We start from the raw sequence: 26,524 nt of genomic DNA on the forward strand, positions 1-26,524 counted from the left end.
ACTAAAGACTACCTCTTCTAAAATCACACCCCGGTTCCCTCGCTCCCCTTTTCCGGGTCATGCTGCCCCCTAGCACTCTCACACCCTGTATGTGCTTGTTGACTCTCTGGCCCCTGGCCCCGTCTGAATGGAATCTCCAGGAGGGCAAGGATGTCAGTATTTCTCCATGACTGTATCTTCAGCACCTGAAACTGTGCCTGGCTTACAGTAGGTGCCTAATAATTGTTTGTTGATTGAATGAAGAAGGAATGAAAAGGAAGGTGGAGTCTGAGGTGGGGGAAACTCGTCACAGATTTAAAAATGAAAAGAAGAATGTTCCCTTAAGGTAGGAAGGGAGTTTCCTAGAGAAAGGGCTGGGGTCATGCGTGTGCGACCAGTGCAGACACACAGGCCCCACGTGTAGGAGGACCTGGCTCTCAGAAGGGCCCAGGACCTGGGGTTTAAAGCTCTGTGCTTGCCGTCTTGAAAATCTGAGTAATTGTGTCTTTGGATGGATGTTTTGTAAGTCAAGTCTGATGGGACAAGGGTGCCTATAGGGGCTTAGAGCCTCAGTTTGTGGGAGGCCCACCTCCCGCTACCAGCTCCCCCACTCCCTGGTGCACCAGGCCCCCTCCAGCTTCCCTTTCCTGCCTGTGCCCCAGGACCACTGCCACATTCTGCCTCCAGAGGGATCTGCACATGGTCAAGAGTGAGGTCAAGAGTGGGGGCCTGTGGCCTGAGGCATCTCGGCACAGGGCATGGCAGCTGCCCTCACCCCCCCCCCCCCCATGGCTTTCTCCCCTCCTGGGCCGGCAGCTCCATGGCAGGGCTGCTGGGCGACCCGCTGGAGCCCTTATCTTGATGGGAGCGATCCAGGAACCCTTATCCAGCTGCAAAGAAAATCCCAGCATGGAAGAGTAAGGATGCTTAGCAGTGATGTATCTGCTGTATGTTGGGGCGGCGGGCCTGAGGGGTAGACGCCTGGCTGGGCTGCTCCAGGCTGACAGTAGGTAGGTCTGGAGGCTGGAGAGACGAGGACCTGGGCAAGTACCAGCCATGGGTCCCCGGAAGCCAGTCACAGGGATCTGTGTGTGTGCCTCTTAGGCTCAGCTTAAGGCACCCTCCCGGAAGAGCCATAAAACACAAATTACAGGTCGATGATTCTACACACATGCTAAATGTGTTATTTGTATTTGAAACTGCCAGGGCACAATATAAAAGAGGGGTGCTAAACTTCATGCTAATAATTCACAATTTTTTCCTTACTTTGAACATTAAATAACAGGTAACAACCATACGCAGAGACCTTAGAGGAAAGGACAAGGCTTTTCACATACTTTTAATGGTACTTGTTTCCTGCTTTTTGAACAAAGAGCCCTACTTTTTTATTTTGCACTGGACCCTGCAAATTACATTCAACATTTATATCAAAGTGGTGCTGTTAGGCTTAATCTGTGGGGTGTACCCTACAGGCATGGAAATCAGTTTCTGATTGTTTCGATAATATCATTTGTCTTTGATGGAACTGCGTTATCAACTGTGTAATAAACCAGCAATAAAATAGCTAATAAAGGAACGGTTTCTTCCCATTATTAACCCTTTATAATTCAGTCTTAATTCACGAAGCTGAAAAGATTAGCATAGCTGGGAAAACATCGCAAAGAGTGCGGGGCACAGCAAACACCGCTAATTCATATTAAAAATCAGACGTGTAAAAAAAAGAATCCATCAGAACGAATGTAAGTTTCCTTCAAGGGCGGAATATGTTCCAACAAGTTTTAGCCTGGATCAGATTTCTGAAGAGTAGCACTAAGAAGGAAGGAAGGAAGGAAGGAAGGAAGGAAGGAAGGAAGGAAGGAAGGAAGGAAGGAAAGAAGGGAGGGAGGGAAAGAAAGAGAGAAAGAGAGAGAGGAAGGGAAGAAGAAAGAGAAGAAAAAGAAAGAAAGAGAAAGAAGAAAGAAAGAAAGAAAGAAAGAAAGAAAGAAAGAAAGAAAGAAAAAAGAAAAGAAAAGAAAAGAAAGGAAAAGAAAAGAAAAGAAAAGGAAAAGAAGAGAAGGCAGGCAGGAAGGAAAAAAAGAGGGATTTTGTGGCGGCACGGTCCGTGCACTGTAGGTGTTTACCAGCAGCCCTGGCCTCTGCCCACGAGATGCAAATAATGCCCTCCCCACAATCATTACAATTCCTGTCTCCAAAGCTGCCAAATGTCCGCCGGGGGGCACAGTGGCCCCTAGTTCAGGACGATTGTCTTAGACGGATTCATGAGATGGAGAATAAAATACCATCACGGCTCTCACGAGATCAGACGAATGTTCTCTCCTCTGCCTGCCATGCCCATGAACCACAGACACTGACGCCCTCGACTAAGAGATCAACAAATGCAAGAGACATAAATATAGGAAAACTAAACAATTCTTTTATTTAGTGAGAAACAGGTGGTAAATGACAGCCAGCTCAAACACACTTAAATAGAATAAAAAGGAAGAATATAGACATCACAGAGATGAATTTCACAAGAGGTGACAGATTTCCACTGCAGACCAATGGGACATTTATGAGCGAGATGTCACAGTATTGGTGGCCAATTTGTATCCAATTAGGTTTTCTAAGCTCAAGAACATTTAAAACCTTACATCTAGGCATGACAATTGTAGGAACACCACTCAGTCGTTTAAAACTTCTAAGTGCTACATCTGGGTATTTTTTTCCTAACATTATTTTCTCCCAACATTCAGAATGTCATGTTTCATGTTCCAGTAGTAATCACACAACGGATTAAAAGCCCAACCAACCAAGAAAATGTCAATCTTTCTATAAAGAAAGAAAAATGAAAGGTGTGGACGCAGAAGAACCGCCAAAGCAATTCCAAAGTATCTTGCTCACTCTACAGAAAGGCATGGCTCACGGAACCAAGTACGGAAAGCTACAGCAGTTGAGTATCAGTCTTCCAAGGGCGGGCCGGGCTCAATGCTGGGCACAGCTCTGGGTCTCTCTGCTAGGCTAGCGCATGCCCAGAATCTGTCGGCTTTTCAGCTGGTAATTTTTTTCGATATCTGACAACGCTTGAGCGCGGAGCTGAGCAGCATGAAGCCTTTTCTTCAGGTCTTTGCACTTGGACTTGGAGGTGAGCAGACTCTCAGCGTTCTCACTCCTCAGGACGTTCTCTTTACTTTCCCCACTGAAATGAACTTTCTTCTTAATTATCGAGGATGGAAGATCGAAAAGTTCTTTAGAAAAAAAAGAGAAAGGGTTTTAAGTTCAACTTCTCCATACTTCTCAGATTTCTCAAAACCATTTATTCTTTCCATTCACCTTTGAAATCTGGGGACCTGCGTTATTTTCTCTGGGCTAGGAGGGTAGGGCCATGATGCTGGCGGAAATCAATCCATTTTTTAACCCACAGCATTGAAAAACTTAATCCTGGAATGCGCCAAGGAATGTATTCTCTTAACAACCAACTCTTCTTTTAAGGTTAATAAGTGCATTGGGGATTACAGGCCACAATGTAAAACTTCTGGAAATCAATGTGATTTATCTCTATTCTTGAAAACAAGTGCTATTGTAACCAGAACACGTAACTCCCACAAAAGTAAGGAAGCAGAGGTTCTTTTTTTAACAGAGAACGCGTATAGTTTTGGTTAAGTATTCAAGAACACTTATTTCAAAGCAGCTTAATTGAGCAGGAACTTGTTTCAAAAAAGAACCTAGGTAAATTCAGCACAGAAAAGGTAATTCAAGTTAATGGTGTAGTGAAAAATGTGAATTGTGTCTTTTACATGAAGAAAAATGTACTTGAAGTGGCTACACTATTTGCTACTGACAGAACTATCTGGGGGCTGGGGACTTGCAGTTTTGAATTCTAGAACCTTTCCATTTTTCCTCTGTGTTCATTTAAAGGAACTATGTTCAAATATTTACTGAGCTCCCTGAACGGGCCATTGTGGATCGAACAAAAGGTCCCATTCCCGTAGGAGGAGACAGACCATCAACAAGTAAACAAGCACACAGGAGGAATATTTGAGGTGCCGTATGGAGGAAAATAATACTGAGAAAGGGAGACAGAAGGGCTGGGTGGTGTTTGCGGGGGTGAAAGCTGCATAGTAGGGTGACTTTTGAGCAGACACTTGATGCAAGGGAGGAAGCGAGAAGCCGTGTGTCTCTCTGGAGGAGCTGCTCTTGGCTCAAGAAAAGGAAAGGCCCTGGGGTCGGGCCGGGGTCTGGATGGGGCAGGCTGCAGAGAGAAGTGCGGCCTTCCGGTTGTCTTGGGACTTCCCGTTTCCTACATCGTGCCTGTTCCCGCTGCAAAGCTAACTCGATGGCTTTTTGCCCTTAACTCTACAGTTTCAAAGATGTCCACCTTTATTATCACGAACCTCTGTCGTTATAAACCAAACATACACTGCAAATCTGACGAATGGGGCAGTTTTCGAAGAAGTGTTTAGAAAAGAATTTGTTCTTCACTACATAGAAAAGGAGTTAACACTTCATTAAATACACTGAGTGTTTACGGAGACGCTGCTGCGGACCGGGATGATTTTGACATATTACACTTCCTCCGGTCTGAAGTTTATAGCCCAGGGGAGGATATTTCCAACTGTCCTGAGCGCACAAGGGCACCCACTCGTCCCTGCTTTGTTGTTTATGACTGACGTGCTCAGAGCAGTCAGTGCTCACTTGCCATCAAGTAGCCCCTAGCCCCGGGGGGTCCTTGACTCCTACAGCTCGTTTCAAGTGGTCGCCATGACTCACATCGATAGACACACCTCAGTGTCTACACACACCTGGTTCTATATCCTGTACTGAGACACATCGTCGTGCTCTAGCTCTTCCAGCCTGTGTTCAACCACTGTCAGGGCAAGATGTAAATAAGCTCTTTCCCTGGAGGAGCAGACCTGGCAGGACCTTCGAGAATTCTGGAACAACAGGTTTGATGCATGAAACTCACCCAGATAAAGATGTTTCCTTGCTCTACCACAGTGATCATAATTTCGGCCTATTTTGTCTTTGTGGGTGGCATAAGGAGAAAAGCTGGAATAAATAGTCTAAAAATACTGAAATGGTAGGTAGCAATACTGAGAAAAAGAAGATATTTCAAAAGAGATGAAGCCCAAGTTTTATATAAATCTTCTTTCATTTACTTCACTCACTTCTTCTATAATGTTATTATAACCGTCAGACTGACTGAAGTATTTTTTTTTGTCCGTTCCAGATACAAAATGCTGTCATGCTCCCTGAAGTGACCAGATTCTCTCTCAATATACTCCAGATGGAAAGGACAGCTTTCACCAATGCCGCCCTCCATGGTCATAGAAAGCCATAAGGACTCTGCCTCAGTTTCCCTGGAAAATTCAGATACTCAGTTTTTAAAACCAACAAAAACATTCTATAAGAAACAATTTGTGTCATAAAGAAATTTAGAGGAAAGAGGTTTAACGCTGTGCATTTTCTATCATCTCAAAGAGCAGATTAAGTTGGATGTAGAGTTTCTGTGGACCGGAGAAGGCCCGTTAGAGGTGGCTCACTGGTGCGCGCGCCAACCACGCCTCACAGAGCAGAGCGAGGGCACAAGGCCCGCAAAGGAAGGGCGCTGGGAAGGCTGACTGTCTGCGGACGACACCGAGTAACGGGAGGAACACAAACAGCGCACGGAGAGGTCAACCAACCGAATTTTGACAAACACGTTTCAATGTGAAGGGTCTTAGCAAAGATCCCAAAGTGATGGCTTAGTCTATGATCGGTTTATCACACCTCTTCAGCCATACTTCCTGTAAAGGCGGTGGCAAAACGGAGAGAAATGTAGAGTTTTGATAATATACCCAGAGAAAAATCTGAAATGCACAACATTTTTAAAAATGTACCTTTTAAAAACAAATATCAAAAACTACACGCGCAGTTTGATGAGGTGAATAAAATTGAAGACGAATTCATCATGACTCATTGCCTCGAGTCTATGAACCCAGCAAGAAAATCACTGCTATCACAGAATCATTATTATTTCCATCGAAATGCGTATATTCAGTACACTCCATCTTAAAACGGAAGACTGTCAATTGCAAGGGCTGCCAAAGCCCCAGGGCGGTAATACTGGGGCCACTCCTTCATCGGGGGGGGGGGGGGGGAGGCAGCTTCTGTCGACGGAGCTGATTCTCATACCTGGACCACTCGCCAGACGCAGGAACTTCTGCTCCTTCAGCAGGCTGTAATTCTTCAACAGACTTTCTGCCCTAGCCAGCTTGTCCTCTGCCAGCCTCTCCCGAACACAAAGCTCCCGTTCCTTCTCTTTAAAAAGGCAAGGGGACAAGAACAATGTTAACAGGAGGCAACAGGCAGAAGACAGTCCACACTTGGCAATCTCACCGCTTCTCCTCATCACTAAGACCAGCGGGCCTCACCGGCGCTGGGAAGGTTTTCTCGCCAGAGACCCCGGTCAGCCTGTTGTGCTAGGTTATAATTCAGCCCTTCAGTATGCGGTGTGTTGTCTCAGGTGTTCTCGTTAAGGACCGGTTTAAGCACAAATATGAAGTTGGCGTCAACCTTTGGTCATGTTGTCTTAGAGGAACCCATTTGGGAAAATAAACACCTAAAGTCATCTCTGCTCTCTACGGAGAATGGGCAATGGTCCATTTTCTGGCGTTACCTGACCTCACAGAACAAACCCTCCTTCTTCTTCCGGGTGAGTGACAGCACCCAAGTGGAAGAGAAAAAAAACCACAACTCAGGAGGTGCTTCTTTAGATCAGGAACGAAGGCCAGTTTTTAAATTCATGGCCCAGAATTCAGAAAGCTCAGATTTCAGTTGCTGTAAGAAACTACAGAACAGCGGGAAAAGTCTTAATAAAAGGTTTGTTTTACAAATTCTTTTGACAAAAGCATCAAGAAAAGGTTTCTGGGTGAGCATAGATCATACTTCTGCAGAAAGCACATCTCTGGGCCCTATACGACCGTCATCGGAAAGTAAAACAGTAAGGTATGCATTGGATGCTTTGTAAGTTCATTTAAACACAAACGTGTGTATAGTCCGTGTTGGCCATACAGTTGCAGAAGCAAAACCAAGTGAGCCGCGAGGGTGGCAGGAGACGGTCGTCACCCCCTCCCTCGTCCCTTAATGTTGACGTGAGGCCTCCCGGCAGTCACTACCCTGCATCGGGGGGAAAACCTGGGTAGCGGCTCGTACGACAGGGGAGGAGACACACTTCCACCATCAAGAACTCGTTAGCACCCCATCAGTGAATACTCATCCGTGTCTACGGACCTAGGACACCTTGTGCTCTACCGAGTTTCCTGAACGTGTCGAGTCCCCCACTCGACAGGATTTTACACCTGGCCTGTGCTGGGGAAGCCACATCGGAAAGTGAACGTGATGGCTTTTATTATGGAAGGCAGCAAATGTGAAAACCCTCTTTTACAATGGGAAAAAAAGTCAGGGTAAATACAGGAAGGAAGGGAAAGAAAAAGTAGCTCCACGGGACAGCGTAATGGCTACGTGAAAGGGTCATCACGGTCAGTAACCAACCGTAAGAGCGACCAAGCTCAGAAAGAGGCTCAGCGTGAAGGCGCCAGGCGCTTCATTTACTATTTTATAATATGTATTTTGGTTTCTCAAATATTTATAAGAATGTTCTGGTAGAACATACACGTATCGAATACTCTGTTCACAAGCAGATGGCAGGCACATCGGACCACAGCGCTCCGGTGCGCAGCCCCCATTCGGACTTACGCTCCAGCCTCTCTTCTCGAGCTCTGAGGGCTCGCTCTCGCTCCTGCAGCTGCAGCTCCTTTAGCTTCAGCTCTCCCAGCACTGGGCTGGAATCCTGCAGCTTCTCTGGCTCTGATCGACGCCCCCTTCTCTCGGGATTTCTTCTTTGCTCTTCTGCAACCAAGTCTGCTATCAAAGGATTCTCAAGAATTTCTTCAACTGACGGTCGGTGGTAATCCTGGGGGGAAAAATGTTCGGTGTTATAATCAGACTTCATAACACAATAAACACTCATCCTAAAAGAGCAGGTGCATGAAAAATGGCATACATTTCCGAGACGAAAGAAAGGACACCCTTATGGATGGGTCTTAAACACCTAGAAAGGTTAAGTTCACTGGGGGCTTTATTAACCCACGAGGTTCTGGGTCCACAAGGTAATGCAGATGTGAGCTTACCTTTGTTTCCCCTTAACCAGAGATGGGGCAGGGGAGGGCTGGCTAGCCCTTTGTTTCCCCTTAACCTTTCTAAAAAAAGTTCAGTCCCTGAGCTGGTGCTTGGTGGCACTGCTAGGTCTGCTCTAGGGCCCGCCCTGCCCTTGTATCTCTGAAGAGTCTCTCTGACTTTCAGTCTTGTTGGTCACCATTACCCTTCTTTGTAATTCCACAGCATTGAACTCCTGCTCTTACATCAACCTGACCCTAGGACATCTCCCTCCCCATCCCACGGCCGGATTCTTTCCACCTAATCTCTTTATTTATTTCCCCTCAACTCTTTCTAGCCAGCCCTCCCCTGCCCCATCTCTGGTCTCTGATCTCTCAAGTGGAGTGAGAGGCAGGGTAATGAAGTCTTCTTAGTGGCCCCTTCCCTTACCACCTGCCACACTGAGGTAGACAAGGGAACTGAGGATTTGGAGCTTTTCCGCAATCTTGCTTTGCTACCAGCCATCTGTTAGCAGGGCAGAGAGAGGGAGGAGACATAAAGACAGCACAGAAGGTAGGCCAGCAAGGAGGCACAATTTGCCAAATTTACATTTTCACTGGCATTAACAGAGTAGATTTAGCTAAGGAAATACAGCTAATGCTTCTTCAGTTTCAGTGCTCCAAGACAGAAAATGCACTACTCCACAACGTAATTGAGAGACCGAAACAGACAATATAATCTTATACTCTTTACCTTTAAATTTAACATCCTCGTAATAATGTCATTCAATTCATCAGAGTAACGATAGGGAATTCGCCTGAATTTGCCTTCTCTGATCTTCCCAGCTAGTTCTTTCTGGTTGAAAGCTGTAAATGGAGGCCTGGGGGAAAAATGTTTTTCATGTAAAAATGAAAATAAAGAGTAGGAACGAAATCAAAAGCACAGTTGGAGCTCCAGTTTGAATTTAGGCTTCTTCTGGGATTGTCTTCCAGCGAAGTTGCCCGACCTTGGCGTTAGACATTTAGGGTCATGTAATGCTTGTTGGGGGGGCTGTCCTGTGCATCCTACTACATTTTGCAGCACCAGGGGCCTCTATGCATGAGATACCAGTAGCTACCTGTAGCTGTGACACCCAAAACTGTCTCCAGACGCTGTCAAATGTCCCATGGAGGGCAGAATTGTTTTCCGCTCCCTGGCTGAGAACCACTGCTCTACAGAATAGTTTAGAAGGGAAAAAAAGGGAAAAGAATGGGAGCTCTTTCTTGTTCTCCAGATCCCCAGACCTCTCCCCCAGATTTTTGTTGCATTTCTTCCATGGGCCTGACCTGTGTGCTCTCTCCCCTTGAGCTAAGCATCAGTCCAGCAAGGGCTGCATCGAGCCAGGTGAGAAGTGTGAATAGTCCCAGGGTTACACCATCAATTTGGAAATAATTTTTTAACCTGTCCATCTTTCCAAAAAAAATTTATTTATTTATTATTTATTAACATACAATGTATTCTTTGTTTCAGGGGTACAGGTCTGTGCTGTCCATCTATCTTAATTTTAACCCAAGGTATGAGTCTTTCAGACTTGAATACGCACAGGTGCTCAAAAGGCAGAACCCAGTGAAAGGTGACAAGCCTCTGTGACTGTACCTCAGACCAGAACTCTGTCTTCATCGTACTTACATTAATGCACACAATTCATACAGCAAACAACCTAGTGACCAGATATCCGATTTCTCATTGTAGGACATGCGATTCATCTGTTCCTAAAGGAGGAAGAAAGGGCAAAAATGTAGGAGGAGTTAAACGTTTATTGTTTTAAAACTTACAAAATGACCCGAGACAAAAATGGAACCTGTACGTTTGGTAATATTGACTCGGAGCAAAAAAAAAAAAAAAAAAAAGGAAAAAATTTTATATTATAAAATATTTTTATATCTGTAACAAAAACATCAAAAAGGCTCATTCAGTTTATGTCAGATCTTGTATTATAATAACAAAAGACAGTACTTTATATTTTATCTTCAAATTTATAATGGAGAAAAGGTAATGATCTTATCCTAATGTACTTTGTCCTATATAATTCATTCACTTATTTTTCATTCACAAACGTTATTGTGTTACAATGGATCAGGCGCTGATAATTCAAACCTCTACCCTCAAGGAATTCATAATCTAGAAACTCCATTTTATTTTTTTTTATTTTTTTTATTTTTTTAAAAGATTTTATTTATTTATTCATTCGACAGAGATAGAGACAGCCGGCGAGAGAGGGAACACAAGCACGGGGAGTGGGAGAGGAAGAAGCAGGCTCATAGTGGAAGAGCCTGATGTGGGGCTCGATCCCATAACGCCAGGATCATGCCCTGAGCCGAAGGCAGACGCTTAACCGCTGTGCCACCCAGGCGCCCCTAGAAACTCCATTTTAAAAGAACCAGAGAAAGAAAAAGAACCAGAAAAAATTTCAGAATAACCAAAACATATATCTGGCCCACATTTAAATGGATATAGACATAAGTGGCTAATTGAGTTATCCATTTATATATTTTCCCCTTAGTCCGCAGTATAAATCACAGTATTAACTCACATTCTCATTTTCTAATTTAATCATTTGCCTGTCTCCCACACATACATAGTCCACCACAGTTCTTATTCTCTACAGAGGGCACAGAATCTAGTACCAACACCTTCAGGACGCTTGGTGTTTTAAACTCCCAACAGGTGAGTCTGGTACCACTTCCTGACAATCAATGCCTTAGGGAGGGAGGGCTGAACTTATCTAATTACAAGAGCAGGAGGGAAAAGGAACAAAAGAATTACACAGGTTTCAAATTTTCCAAGAACCACTTCTGGATAATTTTCCTTTATGTTAAAGGCTTTCTGTTCGGAATCTGATCCACTGAGAAAATGACACGGTTCTGGCAATGTCTACTCTTAGTCAAAAACAAAATCGTTAATTTACAAAGTTTTATACTAGAGTCAGATGGGTGAAAATAACTCAAAAAGATCTGGAAAATCCTAGAAATGTTTGTGAACTGTTAAAAAAAATGAATACATCTCCATGTTGATCTGCTCAGATTTCATATACAACACACTGGTCATAGCACTTACTGCTTCAAGCTTTTCAAGAGCCAGCAGCTAATATCTAGAGAGTCATAAACAGTTCCTATCCTTTGACCTAGCAATTTCAATCTGAGAGCTACATGCCAAGGAAATAACCAAAAAGAAAGAAAGGACAATTCACACAAAGGTATGCAGAGCAGGGCTTCTTAGAAGCGTAAGAAATTTTGGAAACAAAATATCCAGCAACAGAAGGAACGGCTACATAAGGTGGGTGGGCTGCAGCTTCGCCCCCGGAAAAGGCAACCAAAAACAAGCACAGTACAAGAAGCTAACACTGTACAAACATGTTATCTGAGGTGACTCCTGAATCTGCCTGCACAAGAGTCATCTACAGAGTCTGTTAAAAGGCAGAGTCCAAAATGAAAAGTGGAAGGGGGTAGGGGTGAAGAAGCATGCAAAAACCAGTCCAGAGACCCAGATTCACTGGATTTGGGTTTGGGGCCCAGGACTCTGCATTTTAAACAAACCCTTCAAATAAGTCCAAGCTGGTGTACAGGACCCATGGCACTTTGGGAAATGTCGCTCTTGAGGCCAGAGACAAAACCCATTTCATCTTTGTAATCCCAGCACTTGGCAGTCATTGAATAAAAGCTTCTCTTTAGGGGAGCCTGGGTGGCTCAGTCTGACTTGGTTTCAGCTAAGGTCATGAATCTCAGGGTCCTGGGATTGAACCCCGAGTTGAACTTGGCACTCAGCTGGGAATCTCCTTGAGATTCTCTCCCTTTCCCTCTGCCCCTCCCTCCACTCATGCATTCATGCATGCGCTCTCTCTCTTCAATAAATAATCTTAAAAAAAAAAAAAAAGCATTTCACTTTAATTGCTGATATAGAGGAATTTAACAGTCTGGTGATCCATTTGGAAAAACAGAAATTTAAAATGAACAACACTATTAATCCTTGGCTATTGTGTATTACTAAGCAAACAAATGAACAAAACCTCAATTTCCCTGCATTTGAATGCTTAGCATTAGGATGTTTAAAAAGTATCTAAATTCTGAAGTACTTACAGGAGACATGTAGTAGGGCGTGCCAACAAATGTTTTTGCAAAACTCGTATCATGGTTTAATATTCTAGCTAGCCCAAAGTCCCCAAGCTTAACATTTTGCTTGCCATCCAGGAAAACGTTGGCTGGTTTCAGATCCCGATGAAGCACGGTATGACCACCATCGCTTCGTCGGTGACATTCCTTTAGGGCCAGAGTCAACTGAGTCATCACACGAAGAACAAACTCTTCATCTAAGTATTGTCTGAAACCAAAGCAGTTATACAGCATATAACTTCTGAAGAAAACCATTAAAAAGATGGGACAATGTGAAGTATCTAGTTTGTTTTCAAAGTGTACAAATAGGGGAAAAAAAAAACTCTTATTTTCAATAAGAGATATGGGTGTTGATTCACCAGGGATTTTCTAAAGTACTACGGACCCACCAAACAAATACAAGAACAGTCTTCCACATTGCTAAGTACTTCATCCCCAATCCTGCAACAGGATGCTTAACAGAAATGAAACTTGGCCTATTCTCAGCTTAAGTTTAAAAGATTAATTTACCTTTCCTTTGTTCCCTTTGTAATTACACTAGCCAGGTCCCCTCCTTCGCAATATTCCATTACGATGTACAGTGTTGTGTTGGTTCGGTCAATAATTCGATCATAATAACGGACGATGTTTGGATGTTTCAGTTCACGGAGTAAATTCACTTCAGAAACAAGCATCTGTTTCTCAGCTTCTGTCATGGAGCCATAGTCAAGTTCTTTCCAAACTAATATCTGAAGTAAGAATTTCCAAGGTGTGAATGAACTCATTATATTCAAAGACAAAGAATGAACATTCTAACCTCTGAAAATTGTAAAAGGCACTTCTCTATTAAACAGATCACACGGTCGTTATCATCTAATTTAGTTCAATGAACATAAGAACCCCTGCGTTTATTTCCATAACTTTGCCCTAAATTTCAAGCAATAAATGATGCAATAGGAGAGAGGGGGATGAGGCATACTGGGCATCCTCCAACCTCCTACCCTCAGTTGCTTTGTGGCAGGTGGGCAGAAGGTACTGTGGTCAAAGCTGGGGCAGAGGTAGTCAAAGTTCCTCATCATTCCAACCAGTCAAACTTTTCCAGGGTGAGAGACCTTAGTAAAGATCCCTCCATCAGCAGCCAGGCAGTTTCCTCTCCATTATTTCTTCCTGTATAAGATCTACCTACACACAGTGGGAAATAAGGCTCCAATAATCCGAAGAATGGGTATTTTAAATGAGTTCTGACTCCAAGACAAAATCTCCAGGTTCTGGTGGTCCTGCCTCTTTCCCAGGTCCAAGAGGACTACTCTACTCTGAAAAGAGCTCAAGACAGCTATCTGTCACTAATGGGAGGCCCTTAGCAAGTCAAAGCAGGAAAAAGGAGGAAAAGGGAAGAGAAAGGAAAATAGAAAAGAGAGATCTCAAAAGACGCAGTCTTCCAGCCCTTGAGCGACCCAGGACAGACACAGACCTGAAAGAGATGAACTCTGCCAGGCACCCCGCCTTGGAGACCCACGGCCCCAGGCCTCTCGCTCCCCTGCCTCCCAGGGGCCCGGGGGCGCTCGCCGCAGGCGGGCGGAACCGCTGCTGGGGCGGAGACACGGAGGTGGCCCGCGCTCACCTTGCCGTCGCTCTTCCTCCGGATCTTCTGGCAGCGGCCATAGGAGCCCGTGCCAATGGTGTACAGCACCTCGTAGTCCTCCGCCCGAGTAGGCATGGCCGGGCCCGCCGCAGGTCTCCTGCAGGTCGCTCCGCCGGCTCTGAGACCCCTCCGAGCCACACTACCTATTTTGCCGCTCCAGTCTCCAGCCCGGTTTAACCGACGCGGGCCCTGGCCTGGAAGCCTATTGGCCCGCGGTGAGGTCGCTTCGCCTCTCTGATTGGTTAGAAGAGCACAACATCCTAGGCATCTTGGGAAAGGCGTATCGCTAGGCAACCGCGTCGGCGTCCCCCTCGGCGTCGGCTTCCCCCCCCGCCCCGCGCCCCGTGGGGGAAAGAGGCGGAGCTAAACCAAAGGGAGGCGGGGGATACAAAGCAGGTGTAGGCGTGTCTCCGCCGGTATGTCCCTCCTGCTGAGGTAGCCAAGGTAATCGAAGTCCGGCGACCTCTCCTCGGACTTCTTTGCCCTCTGCCGCCACCAGCTGCCTTCTGACCTTTGCACTATGACCCCTCACACTAGCCACTCTCTTCTGCACACACCCTCCTCTTAAGTTCCTGAACCCTGAGCCTGGGCGGGATCACACTGAAGACGTGGTGGGACCTGAGTGCTGAGATGCAAAGTACAGAACCTCTACTAAAGGTGCGTGAACAGGTTCAGACAATGGTCGGGGACTGTGCCAAGCACTTACATGTGTTGTCTCGTTTATTCCTCAACACAAACCTATAATGCAGGAATTAGTGTACTTTCCCATGAGGAAACGGAAGCACAGAAGAGTTAGATTATTTGCTTTAGGTCCAACAGTCAGGAAGAGAAGAATCAATTTGAAAACAGTGGATACTCATAGAAATGATTTAAAGCTTACACATGACCTTAGGGCGTAGTCACCGTAGAGGGACTATATTTTTGAACACTAAATTTAGAGTCCTGCTTAACATGCACAGGATGTATGCAAAACCTCAGTGTAGAATATGGAAGTCCTTGATATTTTGGAATATCCAGGAGAATACAGTGGCTCTCGGGCAGAGACAGTCAGGTTTACCTTTAAGACAACTACAAAAAAATTTTTTATTAGAAAAGACTACCACATAGGTTATTTGGGGTGCCAAACACATAATTAATTGACAAAACTTCATAAGATATAGCCTCTTCTGGGTGCCCAGCTCACCTAGTCAGATTAAAGAGTCCCATTTTTACTGGAAGAGGGGGCCAGCCCTGAATGGAGGATTAGTCCATTACCAGAAGGCTAATAAGTTGGCAGTGCATAAGTAGGTCAATTTTCTTTAAATATCTGTTCAGCATGGAGTTGAAAGGAACTTGATTTTCTATTAATAAGAATTACAAACCTCTTTCTGTTAAAAATAAGGAATTTCTTACATGCACTGAATATAGCATAATTGGAATTGCCAGCCAGAAGCATTTTTAAAGTAACATTCAAGGACACTGTCTTACCTCAAGGGAATAGGACCAATTTAGGTTTCAAAAGTTATGTAAGGAGCCACAAGTATCTGAGTTAATTGGCATTGTAATTTTTTTTATTTTAGTACTTCTTAAAGATTGACATTCATGGGGCTCTTTGGCTGGCCTGCCCCAAATCCAGTCCTGCACCTTGTCTCTGGCCACTCTTCTGCTCTCATGTTTTGCACCGGTTCCCCAAACCTGGCACACTTTCTCAGCTCCCACCGCCACTGCCACCATCACCTTTGTACCTGTTATTCCATTTGTGTGGAATACTGCCCACCCTACTCCCTTAACCACTCCCTCACCCCCATGTCTGTCCAGACGATACAACTTGTCTTTCAATACTCAATGCCAGCTTTCTTTCCTATACCCCAGGAAGTCTCCTCTAGCATGCTAAAACAAGCAATTTTTTCATCTGCAATATTCACAGACCGCCTCGTGCGTAAATCAACACTTCTCTTGTAACTTATCATTATTTGTTTACATGGGTCTGACAGTAGCTCAGCTCCAAGCTCCTTGCAGCCAACATAAGTCCTGTAAAAGGATGCATGCAATAAATTTTTGTTAAATGGAAGTATGAGAAGTAGCTTATTAATAATCATGCAAGGATTTGGAGTGAGCCCTGAAGTACTCATGTTTCAAATGCCCCAGTCCTATGGCAGAGAATATTGGGGAAAGGCCATCCCACGAGTATGGAGAGTGCCATCTAGACACATATATTCGTTCCACAAATATTTATTGGGCACTTACCATGTGCCAGGTGTAATGATAGGTATTGATATGCTAGGTGTTCATTAGAGAAGAGACAGGGGAGGCGTGATCACAAAGATAAAAAGTGACATAGGCATGGCGTGACAAACCCTAAGGACCGGCCAGAGTTAGTCCATACCACTGGGTGGGAGTAAGGGGCAGGACAGCCCAGAGCAGAGACCTGGAGGCAAGAAGCATGTGGAAGCCAATCAGGAACACTTTACAGGAAACACCCCTTCCCCCGTCACTTCCTCTCTCCTTCCTCCATCTTCTGCCAATTTTTTAAGACTCGGATTGCACTCGGTTTCTTCCCTGAAAATTTCCCTGACTGCCTTCAACCCACGGTGGTCTCCCAAAAGAGGAATTAACTGTGTTTTTTATGCATTCAGAATATGCCATATGCTAGTCTGTATCACTAGTTTCTCATGTAATATCCTGTTTCTCTGACCTATTACAGCAAAAACTCATCCTTCCACAAATATAAATTGAGACCCTGCCAGGTGCCAAAGATCCCCCCGTGAGGAGGACTCACATGCAGCCCTGGAGGCGGAGGGGTCAGATGTACTCGTGTGCCCGTGTGCAGAGAAATTCAGCCATTACAAATCGTGGGAAGAATTAAGAAAATAGAGAACTGAGACAGAAACCAAGAACTAAGAGCTGAGCAGTTCCATGAGAACAGGGCCAAGGCTCGAACTTCTCGCTCACACCCAGGGTCGAATTCACTGTCTCCACGGTCTTCTTGCTCCTGTGGTCAGTTTTAACTGCAATGTGGTGAAATCCCAAATAAAGAGATTATCTGCACTATGTGTGCTCTGCTCACGAGACACCAGCTCATTTTGAAGAGAAGCTAGTTGGAAGACTAGTAGGTCTCTCTAGGTAACATGTTTAGAATCAAGCTCCTGATCTTTGCTCCAAATGTGTTCTACTCGCTGTCTTCTTCGTCTTAAGTAACCAATGCATAGGATTTGTTTTTGTTTATTTTGTTCACTGCAGTATCTCCGGCTCTTAAAACGTGCCTGGAACGTAAGTGGGCGCTCCACTGGCATTTGTATGTTGAATGAAGGAAGGAAGGAAGGAAGGAAGGAAGGAAGGAAGGAAGGGAGGAACAAATGAAGGAACAAACAAAAGAACAAGCCATACCTCAATGCCCTCTGCCTCCCTTTTAATGTTACGTGAAAGACCCACTAGAGGGCTGCAAATCACTACACAGAAACCGAGGTGTTAGTACACGCACCCCAGTCCACCTGCAGGGGCCTGTGCTGACAGGAAACTCTGAGATTTGCATATTGAACATTTCGAACCTCAGACAAATGCTTTGTGTGTTTTCTTTCTACAATTCCCGGGAGCAATCTGAAGTCAGGGATTATGGAAATTCTTTAAAGTGCTTACTTAATAAAGATTTCTAGAAAGAGAAAAAAAAAGGAAAGATTCTTTGTTTATAAAAATCAGAAGCTAAAATATGTTTCTGAAAAAAATGTGCATGACATCATATGCGCTGAGTAGATAACCGTGTTCCAGAAAAAAAGAATGAGGTGTTACGGAGACTGGCCCTAGCAGTGACACACTATTTCATATAAACAGAAGGGCAAGATGCAAGCTAAGAGACAGCTTTGGATTTAACGTCAGGAGGGAAGAATATGATGAGAAGCAGTTTATCTTTGAAAACCAAATAGTGTTTAGTTCTGAGTGCTACCCCATTTTAAAGAGGGATGGTGTGTCCAAGGCTGAGTTCTGTTCAATGTAAGGATCAAGTTTCTGACAGAGAGCCATTCACCAGTTTTACATGATTTTTCATAATACTTGTAAATTAAGGATATCTGTTCTCTCTGAGGATATTGAGGATATAAATTGGTAAAGAAGAATGTTAAAACTAATCTCAAATGCTGAGGCCATAATGTATTTCTAAAGGACTTTAGCCGCTTCTAGAGAACACTCTCGATTCTTCCTTCAGGGGGCAGCAGAGTGAAAGTGTAGAAGCAGGGGGTTTGATGTCTAGGAGCCCCTTTCTGTTTTTGCTGAGCTGTGTCACCTAGGGAATCCGTTCCACCTCTCTGGGCCCTACAAAATGAGAACGTGACATTAGATGACCTTAAATGACCCTTCCAGCTTGACACGTTATGATTCTATCTCAATTTCCAGAACATCCACCAGAACTGTCAGAGCCAGGACTCTTGGTATGACCCCAGGTGACAGTTTTTTAAGTAGCAATGTCTGCATTAGATTTCTCAACATTCCCTCTCTTTTCATTCTTTGCCTTTACCAGCAACACTGACTGAACGACAGACACAGTGAGAGGTCCCCCTGGAAAGGCGAGACAGGTGCAGAGCGGCTATCCCTATGCAGTGTGAAAATCACGCTCAGAGAGCTTTCCCTAAATGTTCAGGGAGCCCAGAAGGAGGAGCCCGGATCTGATGAGGAAGGCAGGGACTGCCAGCCAGGGCAAATGTTCCCGGAAAGGCTGCATTTGTGTTTTGTTTTTTTTTTTTTTTTAAGATTTTATTTATTTATTTGACAGAGACAGCCAGCGAGAGAGGGAGCACAGCAGGGGGAGTGGGAGAGGAAGAAGCAGGCTCCCAGCGGAGGAGCCTGATGTGGGACTTGATCCCGGAACGCCGGGATCACGCCCTGAGCCGAAGGCAGACGCTTAACGACTGCGCTACCCAGGCGCCCCGAAAGGCTGCATTTGAACTACATCTGAAGGACAGGTGGGAATTAGGAGGAAAGGGACTGTGGGTAAAAGCAGGGAGGCAAGGGAGGGGCTGCAGTTTGGCAAAGCAAAGGGTGCGGTGTGCTTACCTTGTGCAACAGGTGAGCAGGACGACCCGAGGGCAGATGCAATCTCCTGATGGAATCCCCATGGAGGCTTTGAGCAGACGCTCATTACCAGACTGTGCTCTGGGAAGGTCACTCTGGTAACACTGTAGAATGTAGAATGGGAACGTGGGGACGGGAATTCAGGTGGGAGTTTATGGTAGTAAAACCCAGGGGATAAATGATACCAACGGAACTGAGGAAGTGGCTGTGGGAATGGAGAAGGTGGTGGGGGGCAGACCTGTCTGGGAGGTAGATCAGATGTATGTCGGGGAGGAACGAGGACAACTCCCAGCTTGAGTGAGCAGACGGGTGGTGGTGTCCTAACTGCTGGCGTGGGGGACACTGAGCTCACGCTCAGCCTCAGGGCCTCTGGGGGAGCTGACCAGTGGGCAGCCAGACACGAAGTTTCAACAGAGTGGTCTGGGCTGGAGACAAGAGCTGGAAGTCGGTGGCGACAGAGTTCAGGTGTGGGGATGAATAGGCCCTGAGAATGGCAGAGTGATAAGGGAGATGGGAAAGGAGCCTGGAGGGCATGCTGGGCATGAGGAGGCAGAAGAGCCAGCGAAGGACACCAAGGCGAGTGACCAAAGAGGTAGGAAGCAATAGGGAAATAACTTGTAACCCAGCTTGCAACCCAGGAAATGGTTTTTTAAAAATGTGGCGTGGTCCACAGTGCTGGATATTGTCGAAAGAGCAAATAAAGTCAGTGCAGAAATGGAAACACTGGATTAGGTCATTCAGAGAGCCTGTGACCCACCTAGGAGCATTTTCTTTTTTTAAAAAAAAAATTTATGAGAAAGAGATAGTGGGGGGAGAGGGGCTGTGGGAGAGGGAGAGAGAGAATCTTAAGTAGGCTCCACTCCCAGCGCAGAGCCTGACATGGGGCTTGATCCCACGACCCTGAGATCACGACCAGAGCCAAAATCAGGAGTCAGATGCTCAACCAATTGTGCCACCCAGACGCCCCATAGGAGCATTTTCAAGTCGAGTGGTGTAGAAGCCAGCAGGACCAGATGGTGAAGGAAGATAGTGTGTGTGTGTGTGTGTGTGTGTGTGTGTGTGTGTGTGTCCTGTGGGGCCCTGCCTTTCCGCCCAGCCCTGTCCCCAGAACGGGTGGCCTTCCCACCCTCCTTGCCCCACTCTCCTGACATCAGCCTGCGGCTGGTTGCAAGTTACACGCTCACGACAGGTGCCTCATGGAGCTCACGTTCCTCACAGCACCCACCTTCCCGGCGGCCACGGATGAGGTTCCACGGGAAAGGCGAGGATCGTGACCAGCAGCCCGCGGAGGCCGCGGAAAGGGCGCTGTTGGCCTGCCTTTGCTCAGTGAGGAGGCTTCACAGGAAGTCAGAGGAGGAACTTCTGTTTTGACTTTCAGGGGAAAGAACCGAAAGTCTAGGCACCAGCCTGGGTCTGCTCCCCGGGCAGGGCGCGTCATGAGCTCCCGGGCGCCTCCCATCGGCAATGAACTTGAGTCTGGATTCAGTCCAGGAGGAAGTGCCCCACACCCTTTCGTTGTTTCTCAGCACTCATTCTTTGACCAAGCCCCGCCGGAGAGTAGCCTCAGGGCTGTAGCCTGTAGCCGGGGAGGACAACCCAGGGCAGACGCAGAAGGGAAAGCCTGTGGTGACAGGTCTCGCATGGTGACTGGTCACTGAGCTCCGGCCAGCCCCGGGCCAGCACCGATCCCATCTCGCAACTGCCCGTGGGGAATTCACAAAGGAGGAACTGGGGGCACAGAGACGGCAACTGGTGAACTCAGGGTGCTGAGTGGCAGCCCCCGGTGGCGTCCGTCCTCCAAGAGATCAGGATCTTGACAGCTAGTTTGTGTGGCTGGCCTGCTTTGGTCCAGGACAGAGGGGATTTTTAAAAAATCAACGGCAATGATCCAATGTCTAGAGTAGGCTCTGCTCTAACCGCTGCGCCATGAGGCCTGGCATCTGCCCACTGACCAGACCTCGCCCCCCTCGCTGGACCCCAGAGAGCTCACCTACTGCCTCAGTGTGAACGTGGAGAGAGGGTGGGAGGGAAAAGCCGGGCTCTGTGTTCCTCCTCAGCGACACGGACCTGAGGCAGATGCCGGCCCCACACACCCAAGCTGGATGAGACGACGGGCAGTTACCCAGGGCCCCGGAGCCCCGGGTCCCTCCCCTGGAGAAAGGGGGACATAATGCCTCCCTCACAGGGTTTCCCTGAGGGTTGGGCGAAATCATGGGTGTCATGTCTGACCTGCTGTAGACGCCCCCGATGTGATTGCTACTATGGTTTATAGTAGAATTCTCTTGTTACGGAGGGAAACACAACACTAGACGTTCAGCTGACTGCTGAGGCTCTGTGACAGGCATTTTTTAAAAAGATTTTATTCATTATTTGACAGAGAGGGAGACAAGCAGGGGGAGAGGCAGAGGGAGAAGCAGGTTCCCCACTGAGCAGGGAGCCTGGTGTGGGGCTCGATCCCAGGACTCTGGGATCATGACCTAAGCTGAAGGCAGGCGCTTTACCGACTGAGCCACCCAGGTGCCCCCATGACAGGAATCTATCTGACCTCCAGTCGCCTGCCCTGGCCAGCATTTCAGACGACAAACACTGCCCCAGAGGGTCCGGCTCCTTCACCTGGCCTCTGCGTTGCCTGCTCCCAGGTGGCACTCTGCCCTGGTCAGGTTCTCAACGTGGCAGTCGAGGGCTTTCGAGACAAGGGGAGCAAGGGCCAGGCACAGCTGTTTTCAAGGTGGTTTTAAATTCACTTCAGCATTGATGAGCAGATGTAAATGGCTCCCAAGTGCCTGCCACCCTTCTTTGGCTGTGCTAACTTTCTCTCTCTCTCGTTTTCTTCTTCCTCCTCACTACCTGTCCAGGGCAGACAGGCAGCTGAGGGGAGTTGAGGGGAGGAGGTGCCCTGGTCTGTGGCCCTTCAAAGCTAATTCCCTCCCTCATGGGCCTCAAATTCCAGAACTGGCCTCCCTCTGGTCTGAGACACATTGCAGAGACCTCACTCTTCCTCTCTTGTTTTTCAGGAAACATCTGGAAACTCCTCTGGGGAGATCTGCCACATGGCCTCTGGAGTGAACCCTAGACTGCCGTACATTCTTCCAGAGTTCTTCGGTTGCTGGATGTTAGGAGAAATGACATATATCATTCTCCCAAATACATAATTTGAACCCAAAGCACAAAGTTCTTCGTTAAATCCCTGTCTTTAGAGAACGCAACACATGAAATCAGAATTTACCACACAAGTAATTTAGGAAAGGGGATTATTTGTGACACAGACCACTCAAAGAACTTGCTACTGATTACTTTAAATGCCAGTCTTCCAGAGTGTTCTTAAGATGTGGTTTCATTTGAAAGGTATTCTTTGCACTTTTGTTTTTTCTGGAGCAATTTTGTGGTGCACAGAGAGAGGACCTAATTGGAGGAGGTTTTGGTGACTGTCAATGTATTATTACTCTTCAGGCCTGTGTAGCCGCCCTCACAGTGCCCCCCACCCTGGGCAGCAGTGGAGGGCCGCCCTGGAGTGTCTGCTGAACTGAGGCCACGGTTACACCTGGCATGGCTGATGTGGCCTGGGGGAGCCAGGAATGATAAAGGCCACTCATCCATGTCACACACTGGGCTACTCACTCTTCTTCACTCTTCACCACATAACCATGGTTGAAATATTGGTTTATTCCCATTTTCCACGAAAGAAAACTGAGGCTCAGAATGGTTAAGCCTAAGACCTCAGCCTACCATTCCAGTTCTCATCTGAAGAAGAGAAAGCAGAAATGGGCCCACTCACCCTACAGATTCTTGGAGGTCTGGCTCACTAAACCCTGAGAAAGCCCCCCATGCCTCTTCAGACCACTCAGAAACTATATGACCCCTGCAAGGAGTCTGGTTAGAACAAGGGCCTACGGGGAAACAAGTCAAAGGGCAGCATGAGCCTGGTTCGGTGGGAGGGCCGTCAGCCTGGACGGCCACACGTGGGCCGGCATTTGTGCAGACGTGTGTTTGTGCACACAGGGGCAAGGGTGCAGTTGGGGACAAGGGTCATTTCTACAAATGGAAAAGCTATAGTCTCCTCACAGCCTCACCACAGAGAAAGGGAAGCCAGACGAAACCTGAACCACTGGACCACAGCAAGCCCTGCCCCAGCAGCGAGCCAGTGAGGCACTCCCTGTGAGAGAGATGAGAAGGGCCGCCTGGGCACATGAGGCTGGGGTGGTAACGAGACAATTCAGCATCGCCCCTTTGCTTAGGGACCCCGGCTGGAGGCAGCACCCCTCATTCTGCGATTCTGGCTTGCTTGGAGCTGACCCGGCTTGTGGCGCTGAAAGCCTCGCGTCCCTGGATACCCCTTGGTCCCATGCAAACTGGGACGGTTGGTCACTGTGGCTATGGAGCTCCTCTTTGCAAGCACCCCAGCCTGCCCATAGCCAGAGCGGTGTTGTTGGTAAGTGGTGCCAACCCTTGAGTGTGGTCCTCGGACAGCAACCACGCCGTCCTCTGGGGGCTTGTTAGAAATGCAGACTCTCGGGATGCACCCCAGACCTGCCCTTTAACACAGAGCTCGGGTGACTCCCGTGCAGGCTCACGTTGGGAACAACGACTTCCGACCTCACTTTGCTCGGAAACACCATGCGGACAGCGTCTGCTTCTGAGGCACCCTTTCCTGGGAGCCCCCGATCAGACCTGGGCCCAAGCTTTGGGATGGCCAGGAAAGCACTCGACCCATTTGAAACCATCCCAGCGGTGAGCAGCTGGTCGGTGACAGCCTCTCAGGGAGGCTCCCGAGGGGCAGCAGGCCTGCAGAGCGGCGCCGCCAGCCTTTTCTCCCTGAGAATACAGGGGAGAGCAGAGCCGGAGGACTGGCCTCGCATCTGCTCTAACTTAAATATGGAAGACGATGAATGCGTCCAAACTTTGGCACCGTAACTTCATATGATTAGCAGGACGGTATGGGTGACGCCTCCTATCTGATCTCAATATCCTATGGTTCTCAACTTGAGTGCCGATCAGAAGCCCTATGGGGCTTGTTCTCCTAAAAACAAAAATGCCAGGACCACACCAGGGACCTTCTGCATCAGGGTCTCTCGCGAGGGCCCAGGTTTCTGTGACCTGGGGAAGTCCCGCAGGTGGTTCTGAGGGGCATCCAGGGACCAGAACCACTAGGAGCATTGCCTGCAGCCGGCTCAGCCCTGCGCTGTCTCTGCCATCCTGCCTGTCACCAGATGAAGGTGTCCTTCCCTCCCTCTAGAAAGCACTGAAGGGATGCCTGGCCCCTCACCTATATGGGCCAGCACACTCTTTTGGAAGAGGGGTGGAGGTGGGAGAGAAGGAGAGGATGGTGAGAGACTAGACTCTAGAGGACCCAAACCTTGGGGGTGCTTAGATGTGCAGTGTCCCAATATAGAAACCTTGACCCCATGACTGAAAGATTCACAGCAAACTTCTGCTTTCTGGGGAACAGACAGGTTCCTGAACGTGCCTCAGGACCTGATTGACCCTTGAGCTGGGTTTTGAAGGTCAAGTAGGAGTTAGCCAAGGAGGTGAGGCCAGGGTGGAGGGTAGTGCCAGGGGCATAGAGAACAGAGGGGCAGCCGTGGGTGTGTGTGACGATGCTATTCTAGCAAGAGGCTAAAGCAGGCCTTACAAGGTCTTGGATCTTGGGAGGTTATGCTCCATCCCAATGGTGACAGGGAGCCACTGAAGGGTTCTCAGCAGGAGGAAGGGAGCATCGTCAGATGTGCACTGACACAGACCACCTCAGGGTTGGAGAAAGATTCCATGCCCAGAGGCAGAGCCTCCAAAAAAGAGGTTGTTGTGGGATCCGGGGCATTTGAAGGCCCCTAAACCAAGACAATAGCCACAGAGAGGAGAGGACACCCTCCGGTCATGTTTAGAAGATAGAACGACTGGGCCACTGTGGCTTGAACGTGAGCAGTAAATGGGAGGGAGGAGTGGAGACAGACGCCCAGGTTCCTGGATGCACCACCTGGCAAATGACTGTGCCGCGTAGACGTCAGCGGGAAGGAGGGCAGCCTGCCGAGGAGGGGGTCGGGCCCTCCCACTGAAGATGCCTTTGTGCAGTGGACAGACGACCCGGGGAGGAGAGAAATAGAGATCTGGAGTCAGCAGCAGGTAAATGACCGTGTGGAAGGTCCAGGAGAGAGGGTGGGATGAGAGGGGGTCCCGGGCAGAGTGAGGGGAGCAGAGGGTCCTGGGCAGGCGGACACCAGCCATGCAGGGTGTGTGGGCGGGGGCTGTTTACTTTCATGAACTCGGGATTCTGTTGAAACCAAAACTGGCTTCATTCTGTCCATGGTCAATGAAATGAGGAATGGTGCCTGGAGTCAAAAGCAGTTCTCCACTAAATGGCTTGTTTTAAGTCATTATTGGTGGCTGCTTTCCTTGGGAGCTGTTGGTAAAAGCCTTAAAACCGCATTTCCTGAGCCGCTTGAACAAGAAAGGTAATCACAATACAGAAGCAAGTTAGAAGAGCCCCCCCACTCCGCACGCCCAGGGCCTCGATGGGCCTTTGCAGGAAGTGAAGAAGGGTCTGGAATGAGCGCACCTCGGGCCTGAGGAAAGGCTCAGAAGGGTTGGCGCTGCAGCTGCTGAGCCAGGCCCACCGGGTCCTTTCTTCCTGTGCCACACCAAAGAGGTGCAGGGAGGGGGCGGTGTTGTCATTTGCACCCAGGACAGGAAGCACCGGAAAGGGAGGCTGCAAAGCCCGCGCCAGCCCTCTGTTCCCGTGGCCGCTCCGGCTCTGGCCGGCGTGCGCTGGGCAGGCTCTCGAGGCTGCCGGCTGGACGAGCACGGCCGTTTGGGGCAGCACCTGCGGGGTGGGGCTTGCCCCCGGGGCCCCCTCAGCCCTCAGCCCTCAGCCCTTATCTACCCACCCCAGGGAGCAGGTGCGGCTACAAAGAACGCCTGGGTGTGATCTCACGTCCGCGGCTTGGGGCCAAGCCCCCTGGGTTTTCCCACGGCCTCACTTTCACTCCTGACCTATTTTCCTCAGGGGTTTCAAGGAGGAACCAACCCCGCTGACACCCGGATCGTGGACGTCCGGCTTCCAGACTGTGGGGCAGTTTCTTGATTAAGCCACCCCGCGTGTGCAGTTTGTAACGGCAGCCCCAGCAGCCAGTTCCCCTCTGTCTGGTGTGAAGAGGCGACCTCTTCCGAGAAGGGACAGGGGGATGCCGAGGGTCCCAGAACAGTTATTCTGATGTATCTGTCCGGCCAAGTTAACAGTCCAGCTTCTCAGCAAGTCCCGCTCCTCCCTGCTCCCCGGCCTGTCCCTGAGTCTGTCCCAAGCTGGTTCGTTCACTTATTCACGTGCTGGTCCACCGTCCGCTGGTTTTCTGGGGCATTCCGTTCATTCGTCTTGTCCGCCTTCTGTGAGCCAGCTACTGTTCCAGATGCTGGGCGTGCAGTGGGGGGCCTGTCCTCAGGGCACTTCCGTTGCAGTGGGAGCCAGGGCATTAGCAGTGTCAGCCACGTGCTAGCTGCTGCAGTGACAGGAGCAAGGTGCCAGGAGCGGCTCGCTGGGGGTCTTGCTGTCCCAGCAAACCCTGACCCTGACCCTCCCGCTTCCACGTGAGCACAAAGAGGGCTCGGGTGTGTATAAACAGCCTCGTCACGCTGC

General features: G+C 48.2%; 1 protein-coding gene and 1 long non-coding RNA gene across 3 annotated transcripts; one reads left to right on the plus strand and one right to left on the minus strand.

Annotated features, from left to right (window-relative positions):
• Positions 1-2,370: 2,370 nt before the first annotated feature.
• NEK2 (NIMA related kinase 2) lies at positions 2,371-20,282 on the minus strand. 2 transcript variants are annotated; one of them, XM_045787844.2, is made up of 10 exons: positions 20,126-20,282; positions 18,883-19,004; positions 13,840-14,094; positions 12,750-12,967; positions 12,207-12,447; positions 9,760-9,842; positions 8,845-8,971; positions 7,693-7,909; positions 6,130-6,255; positions 2,371-3,203 (listed from the first exon to the last, which is right to left on the minus strand). In XM_045787844.2, the coding sequence occupies exons 3-10, from the start codon at positions 13,933-13,935 to the stop codon at positions 2,977-2,979; spliced, it is 1,335 nt and encodes a 444-aa protein (XP_045643800.1). In that variant the 5' UTR covers positions 13,936-14,094; positions 18,883-19,004; positions 20,126-20,282; the 3' UTR covers positions 2,371-2,976. The 2 variants fall into 2 exon arrangements, with proteins under 2 accessions (XP_045643800.1, XP_087714090.1); XM_087857964.1 differs by lacking the exons at positions 18,883-19,004; positions 20,126-20,282 and having other exon boundaries at positions 13,840-14,407.
• LOC148110664 (uncharacterized) lies at positions 14,443-22,163 on the plus strand. The gene is made up of 3 exons (XR_015722556.1): positions 14,443-14,517; positions 18,602-18,791; positions 21,915-22,163. It is a non-coding gene; the product is annotated as an uncharacterized LOC148110664 (long non-coding RNA).
• The last annotated feature ends 4,361 nt before the right edge of the window (positions 22,164-26,524 follow it).

The sequence above is a fragment of the Ursus americanus genome, chromosome 2 (genome assembly GCF_024610735.1).
Source record: "Ursus americanus isolate L20-20 chromosome 2, mUrsAme1.1.p, whole genome shotgun sequence".
Lineage (NCBI taxonomy): Eukaryota > Metazoa > Chordata > Mammalia > Carnivora > Ursidae > Ursus > Ursus americanus.

Coding starts and splice junctions, on each gene's coding strand:
- NEK2 (XM_045787844.2), bottom strand. CDS start 13,935: ATGCCTACTCGGGCGGAGGACTACGAGGTGCTGTACACCATTGGCACG. Junction 7,910..8,844: donor CGAGGATGTTAAATTTAAAG/GTAAAGAGTATA, acceptor TTTTCCCCCCAG/GATTACCACCGACCGTCAGT. Junction 6,256..7,692: donor TCGAGAAGAGAGGCTGGAGC/GTAAGTCCGAAT, acceptor GCCTTTTTAAAG/AGAAGGAACGGGAGCTTTGT.